This window comes from Dermacentor albipictus, chromosome 8, assembly GCF_038994185.2.
Source record: "Dermacentor albipictus isolate Rhodes 1998 colony chromosome 8, USDA_Dalb.pri_finalv2, whole genome shotgun sequence".
Lineage (NCBI taxonomy): Eukaryota > Metazoa > Arthropoda > Arachnida > Ixodida > Ixodidae > Dermacentor > Dermacentor albipictus.
Genome location: NC_091828.1, coordinates 81,672,177 through 81,689,926, shown reverse-complemented (window position 1 = coordinate 81,689,926; position 17,750 = coordinate 81,672,177). Strand labels below are relative to the sequence as shown.

General features: G+C 44.9%; 1 protein-coding gene across 1 annotated transcript in view; it reads right to left on the bottom strand.

Annotated features, from left to right (window-relative positions):
• Positions 1-3,492: 3,492 nt before the first annotated feature.
• Positions 3,493-17,750, bottom strand: part of LOC135898620 (uncharacterized) — a 39,465-nt gene continuing 25,207 nt past the window's right edge. Inside the window, exons 5-8 of the mRNA XM_065427667.2 lie at positions 15,928-15,951; positions 9,987-10,060; positions 6,948-7,049; positions 3,493-3,686 (exon numbers count right to left, since the gene is read on the bottom strand). Coding sequence (XP_065283739.1) covers positions 3,493-3,686; positions 6,948-7,049; positions 9,987-10,060; positions 15,928-15,951 — 394 coding nt within the window. The remainder of the gene's footprint in view (positions 3,687-6,947; positions 7,050-9,986; positions 10,061-15,927; positions 15,952-17,750) is intronic.

The window sequence follows — 17,750 nt, the reverse complement described above, 5'->3', positions numbered from 1 at the left end:
TACATATGTACTTCAATATTATTCTTCGCGAGACATTTCCCAAAATATAAAGTATGAAGGTTTCGTGTTAACTTAGGTTGACTCGGAAGAAAAATCAGGGGTGCAACTCAAACTCTCTATGACGTGCACGAATAATGATATTTGACTCTGGGCGAGGGCATTCGCATTTGTCGTCAAAAATGACTCACTTGCGGCCACATGCACGCGGAAGAATTGTTAATAAAGATTCGGTGACCTCATGAACACTTCTAAAAGTTATACACGTGTATTTCCTGTTTGAAGAACTTTTCTTAGCGCGATGTGGAAAGGGCGCGCGGCAAGCATTTGCTCCTCTCTGGCTTGTCCGAACCGGCCTGCACTGTTTGACTGTCTTGCTGTCACGTGCCGCGTAAGGTTTGAAGATGGCAAATCAGTTGTGTGGATGTCCACAAGGTAGAGGAAAGTACACGAAATGAGAAAATTGGCGTCCATCCGAATTGTAATACGAAGGTACAAAGAAAACCAACACAGGTTTCTCAGAAAGAAAAGCCTCACAGTTGAAGCAGAATTCATCCTGGTACGGGCTGCGAATGTAAAGCTTTATTTGAAAAATACCCTCAATATGTTATTGCTTAGCGTAGAAACTAAAATACAAAAGTGCATACTCGCGTGTGGTCACCCCAATGCCACCCCGAAACATCAAACCGCGATTGCTATAAATATCTGTGTGAGCCACTTGCATCATTCACATGAATTTCAAGACAAGTTGATTTAAAATCACTAAGGTAAGTATGTCTTATCCGCCTTTATCACGTCGATGACCTTGCTCAACAGAGCGATCACTGCACTTGGTAAGCGAGCGCAATATAAAGGCTTTGTATTGAAACATTGTATTTTTTGGCATGTAATATAGTAATATCCGAAGGGGGGGTGGAGGACCAAAAGAATAGAATCCATCGGCTATTTGTGATAACACAATTTGCTTAAGAAGGTAGATTGCGTCGTAGAGAACGCGGCCAGCAAAGCTGACCCGGACCAGGACGAATTTTTCTTCACATATGAGTCTGTTCTTTCGGGGAATCCGTATGGGTTTCCTTTGTAGCAATTGCTACGATTAGGCGCTTGCCTCATTTTCCCTTTATTATTGAAAGGCTGAAAAAACACAGTTCTCATTGTCGTTTTTCGCGAGAACGAATAATTAATCTGCGAATGCCGCGGTAAGGCCTCGCATGACCGTGCCGCATGCTTGGGCAGTGTGCTACGTGAAACAAACGTATTTATTAGCCAGCATCTACAACTGCTTCTGACGCTCGCGCAGTCCGCAGATGCTCTATAGACCTCTCTACAAGTGTTATGCACAGTGTACGTTACGCTGTTATCACTGACCCTAACTATTGTATTAGTGGGCGAAAACCTCATCCAACAAACAAGGTAAAGCAACTGCCAGGTGCCTCGACCTGTCAGCCTCGGCAGCTTTGCGAAATGTGGTCATACCACTTGCATTTTAAGCGTTGGAGTGAATATGGGATGTACGGCCTTAGTCAAATCTTTACATACCCAGCCTCGATCATGTCAGGCAGTTCACTTGTACAAAAAGTAAGTATCAGATGTATTGTTGGAATTTTTTTGTCCGACTTTATCTTCATTCTGTGCTGGTGTAAGACGTTCTTGTCCTTCAAACCCCCTAAGAGCTAATCTTCACTCAAGTTCAAAAGGCAATCTCGTCTTCTATCGTACATTTGCGTGTATTCAGCGATCGATGCAGTGTCACAGCCACTTAAGCATCACCAATTATCACCAAAATTGAAATCATTTCGAACGCAGCTCTTACAAATCAATGCCTGCGCTGATCGTCGGCGTGACTCGTCCTTGCTCGGCGTAACCGAGCGAACGACCACAGCGAACGATGAAAGAGTGAACGGAGAACCTAGTGACGGATGAAATACGGCGAGAACAAAAGGAGCGCGAAGAGCAAAGTGGAGAATGGTGGTGTAGCGGAAGAATGAGGAAGAAAGTCGAGGAAGCAGCCTTGAAACATCGAGAGACAGCGCTCACGTTGACGCTAGATATCTGCTCAGCGGTTGATTTAAGCTCCTTCGCTTAGTAGAAACACTTGGGTTCAGCGAGAACAAGGGAAAGTAAAACATTTCGGCAGTAAAGATCAGTGCGAGTCGATTGGAAGTTTGGGGGAAGAAAAGTAGGGAGACGGCAAACAATGGAGGCGTACAGAAATAAGGTACCCAATAGTAGTTGAGGAAGTTTGGCGATGGGAATACGCGTTTTTTTCATGATAGGTAGGACAATAGCCTAAATAATAGCAATAGTTTGGTGGCGCAAACCACTGCCCTCTTCCAAACGTGACGCTCAAAGCATCCATCCATCCACCTGTGGCAGCGGCGGAACGGGGAGTGCAGGAGAAGAAAAAAAGAATAAGAACCGAATAATAAGAATCAATATGTCAGCTTCGCTGGGAAGTGTTTTGCTAACACGGATAACATGTTGGCACGAAACACAAAGATTTTTCTTCCATGTGAAATGGTATGTCTCTCATTGCTAAATACTAAGGGAATGTTAATTGTTTACCAAAGCTTCATAGACAATTTCGCGTGTTGAATTTGCAGACATTTTTTTACGCAAAATTTATGGAGAGACGAGGCGCATATATGCATTGCAGAACCTGTAGACTTCTTAAACGCTACATAGCTTGCGATATACAAGAGCCGCAAAATTTTGCTGTCACTCATGCTTTATTGAAGAAGGAACTGTGGATCTGGCATGTCCGCAGAAAGAAGCCGACATAACATTCAATAACTACGGCTCGAACCACCCATACCCCACGCATACATGAAAGGAACGAGCGCGCGTGGGAGCTGAGCGAGCCGGAGCGAGCGGCGTCCTGGCCGTGACGTCACTCACGAGCGGGCGCCATCCAAGTTCTCGCCAGTGACAGGAACGCCACGTAGAGGTGTAGCTGTCCCGTGTATTTTTTTTTTCTTTTACGCGAGGGAGTGCCTGCATAACTTCGTATCACATCGCGCCATCGGCATGCGTCGCACGTTCTCGTGAGACAGAGCACGGCTCGTGCCTTGTACACCGCGGAAGCAACGCCCCGCAAACTAGATCGGGACAGTAGACTTTGTAAAGCGAGCTGTGCTGGTACTGTGCGCGCAGGCTGTGCGCAGCCGAGCGGGGCGCGTGCTCTATAGGCCAGTATAGTCTCATTTCGCGATAGCAACGCCTTTACAGATGTCGTTGCAGAAAGTCCGTTTGTCTTTCTATTCTGGTTGTACATGGGCTGCTGCGGAAAGAATAAGACAACGTGCCTCGGAAAGCACAGTTCGCGATGCGAAAATATTGAATAGTATTAATATAAATAGAAAAAAAGAGTCTAAGAAAGATGTGCCGCGACGCATCGTTCAAGGCATCTGTCCATATGCCGCTAAAAGAATTATGTATGCGCTTGAAAATCGTGATATTTGATAACGTTGTTTTATTTCGAACAGCGGCATGGTGCTAATGGGTTTCTTCATCCTCCTGTCCTATATTGTTACGGCTGTCTTCGTAACGATCGTAGTGCAGGCACGGACCGTCGCTTTCCGTCATATCGTACATGTCATCAGGGCAAATCGATTTGAGGGCTTTATAGCACTCAGTGTCAGTGCTAACATGGTTTCCGGATAATCCCCAAAGCAGGCACTTTTGCTGTCCTGAAAGCAGTAGTAAACGATACTCAAAAGGATAAGACACTTCCATGGCCGCTGAGAGAGGGAAACAGGGCTACGAAATAAACTGCTGACAAGATTTTATGGGCTATCTAGACGAAAACCAATTGAAGTGACTGGTTTTATTAGACCTGTGTGGTCTTCTACATTTGTACTTTATTTAAATTGATTATATTCCCGGGCAAATCCGGGACATGTAAGAAATAAGTTCATCCAGCCAAACCAAGTAACAAGACCTAGAGCTATAGTCTCCATAAAAAGTGGTATGAAGAATGAAATCCTTATACCTTAAATATAGCGGTTTCCTTTTGAACAAATTTTGCCCTTTGAAAGTGGCAAAAAACAACGAGGAACAAATCACACAGCGCATGTAACCATATTAGAAAAAAAAATATTTTTGTTGCTGATGCGTTGGTACCTGGATATTCCGCACGTAACAAAAGCCGCAGTCGGTGACAATCTATTGAAGTAGTTGAAAAGTGCATTTTAGCAGCGATAAGACATATATACGCTTAAAATCATACCCCGAAGAGATTTCGCTGATTTGATAAGGAGCCCAGCTCCTATCTTCTGAAATGCACCTCGACTTCAAGCCAATGCTAAGCCCATGCATTCCAATGCATGGATAACATATCAGAATACTACCACTTTACTTGTACATTTACAATGTATTTAAACGATTCAGCATGTTAGACTTTCTAGCGTCATAATCATCATGATCATGGTTATCATCATCAGCAGCAGCCTCTTCTATGCCCACTGCCCAAAAGACGAAGGCCTCTCCCTGCTATCTTACGGTATAATGAATCTTGTAACTATAACTACATAAACTTCTCAGTATTAATGTGAATTTATAAAAGAGTCATTATTTTACAAAGGAGGACATTATCAAAAAGTTTCAGACTTTTGTACAAAACGATTATCTCGTTGTTTGTGACAGCCTTGCCAATTTTTGTGAATTGTTCCTGCAGATGTAGTTTATAATTTTGGAAATAATATTCGTTCTAATAGAGCGGAACTTTACTGGTAAACAGTCTTAAAACCCTTGCGATGTGTCCTCACAGAATTTCGTTCACAGATTCGTAGCTTAGTGGTTTGTGTTCGCGTTTCACAAAACAAAATGCAACCCCGTGAAATGTGTGACGGATATTGCTGACGATAGCAAATGTTTGGAATGACATTTTCGACTTGCATTATCACAATATAGGGGGCTATACAGGGACATGGCGTAAACAAAGTTCTTTTACAGCTGTGATTTCCAATGCACGACAAGCACACAACTACAAATGGGTGCCAGTCACCTTGAAGAAAGTTTCTATTGGGTTTGTCGTATAAAGTTGTTGATCGCGTAAAAAAATGTCCTTAATTTTCTTCAGTTATCTCACAACGTTTATTCTTGGTCGCAAACTGTTCGGTTTGTCAAGTACAACATTGCATCATTTTACCTAGGTGATATTTGAGGTACCTACAGACCCAGATAGGGAATTCATCAATCGCGTGACCTACAGCCTTCAATGAGTGAGGTTGGCCATAACAGTGGCCTAAAGGTTGGATAATGATGTCACTTGGTGTTGCACATACGCTCCGACATAATGAGAAAAAGTAGACTGTGCTGCAGTCAGAGACAGGCTGTTACATGTACGCATATTGCTTGTGTAAAGCTTTTGTTTTGTTGGTGACAAACCTTGTGCAGGAGGTGGCAAATCCACATATCCAACAAATCTGGGAAGCAGAAAAAGGAACCAGCTCTGATTTTTTTTTTACCTTTCTAGCATGTGTGCAACGTGCGCCGCCGATTCATTATGCGTTGCACTCCATAGACACAAAAGAACGTCAATTACCCCCTATTTAAAGGCATGAAAGACCAGATCAATGCATTAGAACGCTGTACTACACGGAATCACTTAAAAACGTGCTGCAGTAATGGTTGTTCACCTCAGTCCGCAAGATGCAATGCTTGAGTAATACATAATCCGTGAAAATGTGGGGTGGTATTCAGAAAGCTTTTCCTTCGTCAATCATATTTGGTATTGGTTTGCTACTTTTTATAACATAAAATTCTGCATAAAGGATGCATGAAAAATGCCGTTAACAACAGTTGTATGGTTAACAATTTTCACAAAAGTTGTCCCTTACACCATGAGAATGGTTTTGACTATTCGTCAGGCATCACAACTATAGCAGTCGTCCTCGATGACAACGAACCCGTATGCTGATTCTGACCAAGTGCATTGCTTGTATATCGAGGGTGTACAATTCTAAAATACGAAAAAGCAAGCAAAGCGCAGTACTTGATTGAAGAAACGCAAGAACGATTTCCGCATTCACAAGATCTTATAATTTAATTTGTATGTGAGAACAAATTTCTGCGGATTGTAATGCCGGATTTCATACTAGAACAAAACGTCGAACAGTGCCGACGAGCACTAGAAATAGAAATATTTGTGAATTTGGTCTCTGGTGTTCGGTGGTCTTTTACGCATTCTTCCACAAAAGAGTGGCCCACTTTCTTACCGACACAGTCCCCACTGCAAGTATTCTTGAGCAACCCCCAAATGCATATGATCGTCGCGAAACAAATACTGTGTTGTTCATTACAAACTTATGGTGCTTTCAAGAACCACGAAGACATATTTCCACATCTAATATTTTTTGAAGCCCCGAAATATTGCACGAGCTATCAGGCCTGTCAAAGCCTACCATCAGCTCTTTGTTCAGCGCTGTCGAGTACAATGCACATTTATTGTGAGAACATCATCCCGGCACATAAGAGCAACCATTGGCAGATAAGCTACAGTTTAGGAATTATTCGTGTGCTCTGCGTGGTTCTCTTTTTCCGTCAAAGCCGCGCTTCTAAGTGCTTGCTGCAGCTGTGGAAAAGACAGTCTATGGGAGCCCACGTTGGGCTAGAGGCTATCTGCCTCGTGGGTGGAAACCTCCCTACCACACCAGCGTACTGCAGGAATGACACGGGGGAGTGTAACTTGTGGCTTCGCTAAATGAGTATCTGAGAATGAAAATCAATCCCTCGAAATCCCTTCTAATAGCAAATTAGGTTGCCGCCAAGAGCACAATTATGTTCCACGAGGAAAAGTCGTTAGTGTAAATGAAGTAGCAAAATATGGGTCACGCCGTCCAATGCATAGTAAAATGGACGCTGTTCACTAGATAATATATTTTCTGGGTGATTTTTGGTCTTTCAAAGATTCACTACAGCTTTGCTTGTAGGATACACAAAACTCTTACCATCAGTTGATTGACCATATGTGACAAGCATACATTCCTGAGCAACCTTCGCCACAACGTAGGAGTGAGGAAGCTCTTCTGGTCGCTCTTCCGTTGGCTCAACTACCAATAAAATGCAATAAAATATTTTCTGGAATCCACAAATATCTTCAATTTATACAGAATAAAATAATCTGTATGAATTATATAGAATCAGCAGGTACAAAACTTCACTGTTTAGTAGTGCAAGAGGTCTCTACTAATGTGTAATTGTCTAAAACACTATTCTAAAACAACGCGATTCTTTAATTCTGCTATGAGAAATATTTGGCACACGATTCGGTGCTATACTAAGCATGTGCGCCAAAGTTTATTCTGCTTTGAGTCATTGTCTCCTTAGTAACATACCCGCCGTGGTTGCTCAGTGGCTATGGTGTTGGGCTGCTGAGCACAAGGTCGCGGGATCAAATCCCGGCCAAGGCGGCCGCATTTCGATGGGGGCGAAATGCGAAAACACCCGTGTGCTTCGATTTAGGCGCACGTTAAAGAACCCCAGGTGGTCGAAGTTTCTGGAGTCCTCCACTACAGCGTGCCTCATAATCAGAAAGTGGTTTTGGCATGTAAAACCCCATAATTTAATTTTTTTAGTAACACGTGCTGAACAAAAGAGTTTTCGCCGAAAGCAATAGTTATGATGTAAAACGTAAAGCTTTTACTGAGATTTTGATGGCTGTCTGATTTCAACACAGGAAGATTAAGGTTTTCGGCCACTCTCTGACAATCGCTTTTGCTGCTGTATGTGGATGTTGTTTATTGCGGAATCTAGGAAATATCTGCAATGATGACAAAAAGTTATCTTACTTCTCCCATGCAGCCTGACAATAATAATATAGCGGGTGTCCTTATAGAATTACTGTGAGTTGGGCAAGTTTGTATACATTCATTGCAACTAATAGTTATTTTTCTGCAGGTCTCATCGTCCTCTTTGTGCAATAGTTACAATGCCCTAATGGAGTTCCTCGGCATATGCGCAAGAACGCCTAAGTAATCTTAAACTCCGTGCTTCAGTGTAATTGGCTGTTGTGGGCTAGCCATGAAGTGGCATATTTTAGAATCAGCACGTGTTTCTGCAAACATAAATAAATAACCGCAAACAATCTCTATGCACGTTGTAACCACGACACGACATAAACAGTACGAACTTACACAATTTCACGAATGGCATACCTTTGCTAAAAATAATGCTATTTTGGCCAAACAAACAATTGCATAACACTGTAATATAGAGATGCGATGCGCATCAAAGCAATTTTGCAGGAGGAAGCAATGTAACTCATTTGCCACATGTCATCCTAAAACTGTAATATGTCCGTCGCCAATTCCGAGCTGTATGCTTAGCGAATTCTACCGCAAGCTTTCTGGCACTAATGTGGTCAGCTGTCAGACACGTTCACCAGATTCCATTTCAACTTCATTTGCTTAAAACATCCTTGAAAGTTCTATTTTGAGAAGCACTTGTCAGCAATAATGTCGTGTCCTTTTAAATATTAGACACAAACAGAGGTGCTCTCTGAGCACTATAACCTGGTGCTCTCTGACGAATAGGGAGCACCAGTTTATAGTTGGGAAGAAAAAAAAATTTTTTTTGGTGGCTAAATCAACGTAGCAGTGAAAGTAGTACGCTGTAGAACCGTCACAATCTTGCGTGCGAAAAATTTACGCGAAATCAAATAGAGTGCACAGCGGCATTATAATGGCGTAGAATCGAGCAGCCCTCATTCGATAAATTTGGTCCCGCGAGGTGCACACCATCTTTCAGACGCTTGCACGCCTCAGAGTGTCAAGCCTGACTAAAAGTTCGACTTACACGTATGGTTTGGGGATGCACGATTCCACAACACGATCAGCATTACTTGCATAATTGCTTTGTTGTCCCGCAAAAATGTTAACCTTTTCTCTACTTCATTTTTGCACTCCTTCCGTTGCGACTTCACCTGGATAGCGTATTCGTAAATCTAAGCGTCGTCACTGGCAATGGCTATACGCAAGAACTCATAGCTTCAAGTTTTCATCTCAATGCAGCATTCTCTTTGTCTACATTTTCGTTCAGAAGTCAAGAATTCTGGCACCAGAACACTAGGTCAGCAGAGGACACTTTTGAACGATGTTCTAGGTACACCAATCTAACTGTCATTTGGTGTTCCCTGAGAGCAGTAGAACCCGCACGAATGATGCTTTTACTTATGCAAAAGAAGGAAAGGGAAGAAGGGAGAGGCGTCCTGATCTTACATTGTGCTTGGAATCCTCTTTTGCGGGTTAGGCTTGCTGCGAGATAGAGAAAAAGGCTTCGCTCTTTTGAAACACTGTTGCGAGAACTACCGCTGAAGTGCAGCACTGTCATATAAAAAAAACTATGGGATTTCAGCACCAACGCCACGATCTGATTATGAGGCACGCTGCAGTGGGGGACTCCAGAAACGTGGACCACCTGGGGTTCTTTAACGTGCATGTATGTCTAAGTACACGGGTATTTTTGCATTTACCCAGACCGAAATACGGCCGCCGTGGCCGAGGTTCAATCCTGCCACCTGATGCTTAGCAGCCCAAAACATTAGCCAAAAAGCAACCACGGTGGGTACAGTATTGCCAATTTTCATCCTGGTATATTTGACTGAGGTTGCTGAGCTCATGAAAATGCTTTGATCGAACACATCACTTCAGGAATAGAACTCGATGCAGCGGTACTATTATTATTTATTACCTTCTGGAATATGGATCTTACGGTTAGCTCATTATATGAGGCATCGCTTTTTATTTTTAGAAGTTAACGTTGTAAAGCAAACATCATATACATTATGCGTTGGCCCAGAGGACTGCAAAGTTCGTGCCATTAGTATAAGTGATCAAGAAAGCAGAAATATTTAAAATTTTCTTCATGGCGCCTAACATAGGAACCTCCTATGGAATATTTTATACCGTAGGACATTTTAAACTGAGTACACCTTTCAAAGGCATTTCTTGTGTTCATGAAGCAAAAAATTAACGAAAATTATTTCTTACTTCCTACTATCTTCTTCAGATCGACACTCGTAAACCCATCCACCTGAACAGCTTGGAAGTCAACCCAGCCTTCTCTGGAACAAAAAACGAAGGCATTTAAAGGTAAACCACAGATGCGTGCATTTTATTAGGCACTGTTGAAGTTACGCTTCTTTCTTAGCAACGCATTACGTGCAGATTTGGAAACCACGAACTCTACGATTGACAATGCAACCTTTAATATTGTTGCGTGAAGCTGAAGCCGAATACTATTTACAATTTATTTACAGGGAAGCTCACGCAGGCCAAAAATGGTGACGCTATATCAAGCCGGCACACACGTCGTCTTCGTCCTTCTCAGTGCAGCCACACTGTGGCGGCTGTTCCGTAGCATCACCCCCGGCTGTAGAAGCACCGTCCGGTGCTTAATCTACACATCCGCGGTGAAAGGTGGGTGGTATGGTTTTAGTCTTGCCACGTGAACGATGTCACTTGCAGCTGATGATGACGCTGAGAGATCGGCAGGGATGATTTCATACGTGACATTGGTCACTTGTCGGACCACACAGTAAGGGCCAGTGTAGCGCGACAGCAGCTTTTCGGGAAGGTCCACACGTCGAACGGGTGAACAGAGAAGCACCAGAGGATCCGGAGAACAGTGCACGTCACGATGGTGGCAATCATAGAGGCATCTCTGATGCTTCTGTGAGGCGTCGAGACGGGTGCGGGCGAGCTGGCGCGCGTGGTCGGCGTGTGCGATCGCGTCGCGGGCGTATTCAGTGGCGGAACGTGTGGCCGAGGGCAGCAAAGCGTCCAAGGGCAATGCGGGTTCTCGGCCATATAGGAGATAGAATGGTGAATAGCCGGTGGTGTCGTGACGCGGCGAATTATACGCGAACGTCACATATGGTAAGTGAAGCTCCCAGTCGTGGTGGTCGGTCGCAACGTACTTCGAAAGCATGTCGGTGATGGTCCGGTTGAGGCGCTCCGTGAGGCCGTTGGTCTGTGGGAGGTAGGACGTGTTGAACTTGTGCTTTGTCGAGTAGGAGCGGACGATGCCCTCGCCGACTGCCTACAGAAAGCTGCGGCCACGGTCAGTGAGTAATTGGCGTGGAGCACCGTGCACTAAAATGTTGTCATAGAGCAGAAAGTCAACAACGTCAGTAGCGCAACTTGTGGGGAGGGCTCTGGTGATTGCGTACCGCGTAGCATAATCGGTAGCGACGGCGACCCATTTATTTCCGGAGCCCGAGAGAGGAAATGCTCCAAGAAGGTGTAGACCAACACGGAAAAAGGGTTCGGGTTGGATGTCGATCGGCTGGAGACATACAGCTGGAGCTGTGGAGGGTTTCTTCCGGCACTGACAGGGCTCACAAGCGGCAACGTAGTGCCGCACGGAGCGGGCGGGATCCGGCCAAGAGAATCGACGGCGTACACGGTCGTATGTGCGCGAGATGCCCAAGTGTCTAGCCAAGGGAGATCGTGAAGTTGCTGGAGGACAGTCGAACGCAGGTGCGATGGAATGACGAGCAGAAGGTCAAGGCCGTGTGCACCAAAATTGCGACGGTATAATGCTCCCTCCTTAGGAGAAACATCCGGAGAGAGGCGTCGCCAGGAGTTTCGATGAGGGCTCGTAATGAAGGATCGCGCAGTTGCTCGTTGCCGATATGAAGCCACTGGGATACAGAGAAAACGCAAGCGATGGCGTCCGCATTACCCGGTTAGTCGACGGGGTAGCGGGACAAACTATCGGCATCCTGGTGAAAGCGTCCCGTCTTATATACCAAGGAGTAGTTATATTCTTGCAGGCGTAACGCCCAGCGAGCGATTCGTCCCGTGGGGTCCTTGAGCGAGGATAGCCAGCAGAGAGCGTGGTGATCAGTGATGGTACAGAAGGGGCGTCCGTACAAGTATGGATGAAATTCGCAACAGCCCAGACAAGAGCGATGCACTCGCGCTCGGTGATTGAAAGATTGCGCTCGGCGGGTGATAGAAGTCGGCTGGCATAGGCTATAACGCGATCATGTCCACGCTGGCGCTGCGCTAACACTGCTCCTATGCCATGACCACTGGCATCAGTTCGAAGTTCCGTTGAGGCAGACGGGTCAAAGTGGGCTAAAATTGGAGGCGTGGTAAAGAGTGTAGTCAGCTGCGAAAAAGATGTGGCATGGTCAGGACCCCCAGAAAAAGGGGCGCCTTTCTTCAAAAGGTCGGTAAGGGGACGTGCGATGGTCGCAAAATCCTTCACAAAGCGTCGGAAATAGGAGCACAGCCCTACGCAACTACGGACGTCCTTGGTGGACTTCAGAATAGGAAAATCGTAACGGCGCGAATTTTGTCCGGATCGGGTAGCACGCCTCTGGCGTCTACGAGGTGTCCAAGGACGGCGATTTGGCGGCGAGCGAAATTACATTTTGTCGAGTTCAACTGGAGACCAGCGTCGCGGAACACGTCAAGAATCGCAGAAAGACGCTCTAGATGCGTGTCGAATGTGGACGAATAAACGATGACATCGTCCAGATAGCACAAACAGGTGGACCACTTGAACCCCTCAAGCAAAAAGTCCATCATTCATTCGAAGGTGGCAGGCGCGTTACAGAGCCCGAAAGGCATCACCTTGAACTGATTAAGGCCGTCAGGGGGAACAAATGCCAAGTTCTTTTTGACAAGTATGACGGGAGATGCCCAGGGACTACAGGAAGGCTCGATAATGTCCTTTGCAAGCATCTTTTTGACTTCCTGTTGGATAACAGCTCGTTCCGACGCAGAAACACGATATGGACATCGGTAAATAGGGTTCGCATCGCCAGTATTTATGCGATGGGTCACGACGGACGTGTGGCCTAAGGGTCTATTGTCAAATTCAAAAATGTAGCGATAGCCTTCAAGAACGGGGCAAAGAGCTTCAGCTTGAGCAGGTGTAAGGTGAGAGGAAACGATCTTCTTAATGCCGACGTCAGTACCGTGCGATGACTTCACGGTATGGGCTGAGCTGTAACGATCTTCAACTGTGAATGGCTCGACCGCATCATCTTGCAAAGCGCTAATTGTAGCCAAGTAGATCCCCTGAGGCAGAACTTGCGTGGTTAGCGTGAAATTGACAAGTGGAAGGCAGGTGCGGTTGCCAGTAATTTTCAGCACAGTGTGCGGCCCGGTAACACCATGTGTAAGCAGAACGGCCGGAATTGGTGCGGCCACGTAATTGCCGTCAGGTACAGCTGGTGCGGACACCTCTACGTGTGACACAGAGTGAAGCGGTTGGCGAATAAAATCCATGCAGCTCAGATGGCTTGGAGGCGGGTCCACAGGGTCGGCAAGAAGAGGCAAGTGAAGGCGAAGTGAGCCGGCCGAACAGTCAATGAGGGCAGGATGACTGGCAAGAAAATCCAGACCGAGAATGAGTTCGTGAGGGCAATGCTCGATGACGGTGAAGAGAACGACAGTGTGTCTCTCAGCAATGGTGAGTCGGGCAGAACACATGCCAACAATAACGACAGGGGCGCACCTTCCCTGCCTCTTTTCGACTTTTGCTTTTCTCTATGTGAGCACCAAGGCCAGGGGTTGTCTTTTTACGAACAGTCGTCCTTCTGGCCACTTGGTTTGAGCAGCAGCCGGCGGAAACAATCTGTGTGAATATATACTGGCGCAGTAACACATAATTCACCTATCCGCTACAATAACTAGCTAGGCATTGTTCCTTCAGAATTACAGAGGGACGAGGACCTCGACGCCGAGAACCACACAGAAAGTGTAATGATCAGCGCTCCAGGATCACAAGGTGAAGTTGCCGGTAGAGTGGTACAACAGTACCTGGAAAACTACGAGGGACCCCTGAGAGTCACCTGAATAATACAGGGGCTCCGCGAAGAGAAGTGCGGGGACGCGAAAATTGTCGCGTGGTGGCTGAATGTCGAGGACAGTTTTTCATGGGCGGGGTCTGCAGGTGCCATTTGAAGCGTCGTCGATGCAAGGAGTACTTTCTATTATATCTGCCTACTTTGTTTTCCTGCGTTCATGGTTGTATACAAAGAAGTTTGCAGGGACGGCATGGCCACAATTGTTACATGACCGGGGTTGTTGGAGAAGTATGGGAGAGGCCTTTGCCCTGCAGTGGGCGTAACCAGGCTGATGATGATGATGATGATGATGATGATGATGACAATCTTGTAACAAAGCACAATTCCCCAACGAACAGCCTTATTATCTTTGGTGGTGACGAAGGTATGCCACTTGCTGTGAGCAGCAGTCGGTTGAACCAAGCTGCGTGGCTACAAACTGCCCCAGTGATCCAGAATTCGTCTATCCGCCACAATGACAGGCTAGGCATTACTCATAGAGCAGCATAGAGGGGCGACGACCACGACGCCGAGAACCACATATAAAGCACAGTGAGCAGCCAACGAGGATCACAAACCGCAGTTGCTCTAGAGTGGTGCAGCGGTGCCTCCGCGCTCTCCTCGGCGTCTCCCATTGCTGGCTCTGTCACTTCAACCCTGAATTGAGTTTGGAAGTGGCTGCTATTGGTCAACCAACTTCAGCTGCGCAAAAGAAGGACGTTGGACTTTCGAGGCGCATTGTCGCATCCCTTATATTAATGTGTGCGCCAAAGCTGTGCATGTATGCCGCTGACTTTTCAATATTTCTAAGCAATCATATTCATATGATACAGTTTCTAGTTCTGTCAAAAAGAGATATTTTAGCTGTTCTTAGTCTTTGTACTGTCTGGTTGACACTGGCAACAATCTTAGCATTAATCTGATATCTTAAAGTCAACTTCTACATATACTGCCTTTTTAAAAGACAATTTCCTATGTAAAAATTTGGAGGACGTTAAAACTTCCCCTTTAATAGGGGAATGCGACAGCATTCAAAGATCCCTGGCTGTTTCTCACGCTTCCCGGTTACTGGAGCGTATGTAACCGTAATATTTACCGTAATGTTTACCTCGGATGGCTATCCACGAAGGCGAGCTTTGTGGTGGATCCACGCCTCTTGCGTGGCCCGCGATATGGCAGAGGCGAGCGGCAAAAAGGGTTAATGCAAGGAACCGAGCGCGCCCCTTCGTGGCCCTCAAGACTCCCATCACGCAAAATCGGAAGGCCCGCGACGTTTGCGTGTGCGTGAAAGGGTTTCTTTAAGTTTTCGCGCAACATAATTACATTTTCTTCAATAGTAAAATTACATTCCGACAGCTATCATGTCTGTAGGTTGTGTGCAAGTTGCAGTTTACGATTTTTCTGTGTATTTTAGCGTGAGAAATTTAATTAGTTCAGTCAATTTCTTGCGTCATATGGGAGGCCTTGGTATGTGTTGTTCTAAAATAATTTTGCTGATGCGACGTCCGATGCCGGATTTTCTGCGACACGAGTTTCTTAACGCTCTTGCGTTAACCAATTACTTGTGCTTTTACATATCGGGTACGTATGCTTCTAGCGTCTTTCAGCCCCCTTGCAGGATACACTACAGTTTAAAAAGGTTGAACAATCGCGAAGCTCATGCAGCTCTAAATCCGATGCTTCAGCTACTGTCGTCACCTAAGGTGTGACGTCAGAGATGTCCATACCCAGTGACTCCACCCTCAGTTCTTTGAGGAGCTGTACATCGTCCTCTCGCCGGCGAAATGTTTTACATACCAGGACGGCATAAAATGAGACCAGTGCTGACCCATGCTCTTTTCGTCTTGACACAGCCATGCCACGCATGAAAAAATTGCTAACAGAAGTGATGAATGCACTCTATATATGTACTGAAATGCCTTGGTAAAATGTTGAAAATGTGGATGAAACGTTGACATTCCGGCACGGCTGTTACAACAATTTGCATGTTCATGCATCACGTGTTCCCCTCAACTGACTCAGGAAGACAAATTTTATCGACGTAAACTAGATGTTGCATTGCCTTCCAGTTGTTTGTCTTCAGTGCAGTAGTGGAAGAATCTTGAAAAAGTAAAGACATTACTTACTCTCTTACCATCGTCTCTCTCATTCTGAAAAATGGAAAATGATACATTTTAATGACGCATTTTTATAAGCATACCATCAAAGTTATGGAGGAAACAAGCCATGCCTTGTATTTCCAATGCAGACACAAATCGCACGAAATCCAAACAAATATGCAATAAGTGTCTACCAACGAACTCTACCAGACAAGCAAAGTGTAAGAAAAATCAGTAGTGACACACGCATATATGTTATCAAACATGACACTTTAACTGATTGGAGCATACATTGTAGGCTCACTTATAGAGATAAAATGTAGCGTATTATTGTTTGTATTTCTTGGTGGCAGACAGGAAGAAAACGGAGTTCAAAATGTCTCTACGCTCAAAGGCGGCACTTGGATAACTTCGTCCGCATTGTTTATTGCGTATAGGCGTCAATTTTGAATCAATTTTGAATCTATCCACACTTTGAAGTTTTCCCAACGTTCTCTAGCGGGGACTGTTTACGTATGTATCCGACAGTGGTCTTTGCCTATTCAGTCCGATGTCCTAAAGTCCTAAAGTGGTCCTGGAAAAGCCCTAATGGTGAAACAAAGAAAGAAATTGACATCATACTTTCTGCTGATCCCAGCATAGTGCAGGATGTAGAAGTGATATGTATGGTAAAGTGCAGTGATCATAGGTTAGTGAGGGCTAGGATTACCCTTAATTTGAAGAGAGAAAGAGCTAAAGTGTTCAAGAAGAAACAGGCCAATCTTGAGGGAGTAAGAGTAAAAGCAGACAAATTCAGGCTGGTACTTGCAAAGAAATATGCAGCCTTAGAACAGAGAGGTGATGATGACATAGAGCTAATTATTGAAACTGTAAGTAGGTTGGCTTCAGAGGCAGCAATAGAAGTAGGAGACCAGGCACCAATGCGACCAGTAGGCAAAATCTCCCAAGTAACAAAGGACCTAATAAAGAAAAGACAAGAAATGAGTGTCCAACTCAGGAGATAAGATAGAATTCGCGAAACTGTCAAAACTGATCAACAATGCGAAAATAACTGATATTCGGAGCTATACCGTGAGAAAGACTGAAGAAGCCGTAAAATAAGGACACAGCCTGAAATCAGTGAGAAAGAAACTTGACATAGGCAAACCAAGCTGTATGCACTAAAAGATAAGCAGGGTAATATCATCAGCAATCTCAAAGGTATAGTAAAAGCAGCGGAATAATTCTATATTGACCTGTACAGTGCCCGATGGACTCAGGATACCTCAATTACAAACAGTAATGAAGAGGATACAGAAACTCCTCCTGTAACTAGCGATGTGTTCAGAAGAGTCCTGCCAGACATGAAACGAGGAAAAGCGGCAGCTGATGGAATAACACTCAATTTAATCAATGATGGAGGAAACATATTGCTTGCAAAACTGGCGGCTCTTTATACGAAGCGTCTATCGACTGCAAGGATCCCAGAAAACTGAAAGAATGCAAGCATTATACTATTCCACAAGAAGGGAGACGTTAAAGAATTGAAAAATTATATTCCCATTAGCTTACCCCCAGGAATATATAACATATTTACCAAAATAATCTACAATAGAGTAAGGGCAACACTGCACTTTACTCAACAAAGGGAACATGCTGGCTTCAGCAAGGGATACTCTACAATGGATCATATCCATGCCATCCATTAGGTTATCGAGAAACCCGCAGAGTACAATAATTCTCTCTATGTGGCTTTCATAGATTAAGAAAATGCACTTGGTTAAGTAGAAATGCCAGCTATCATGGAGGCATTACGTAATCAAGGAGTATCAAGGAGTACAGAACGCTTACGTAAATAGCTTGGAAAATAT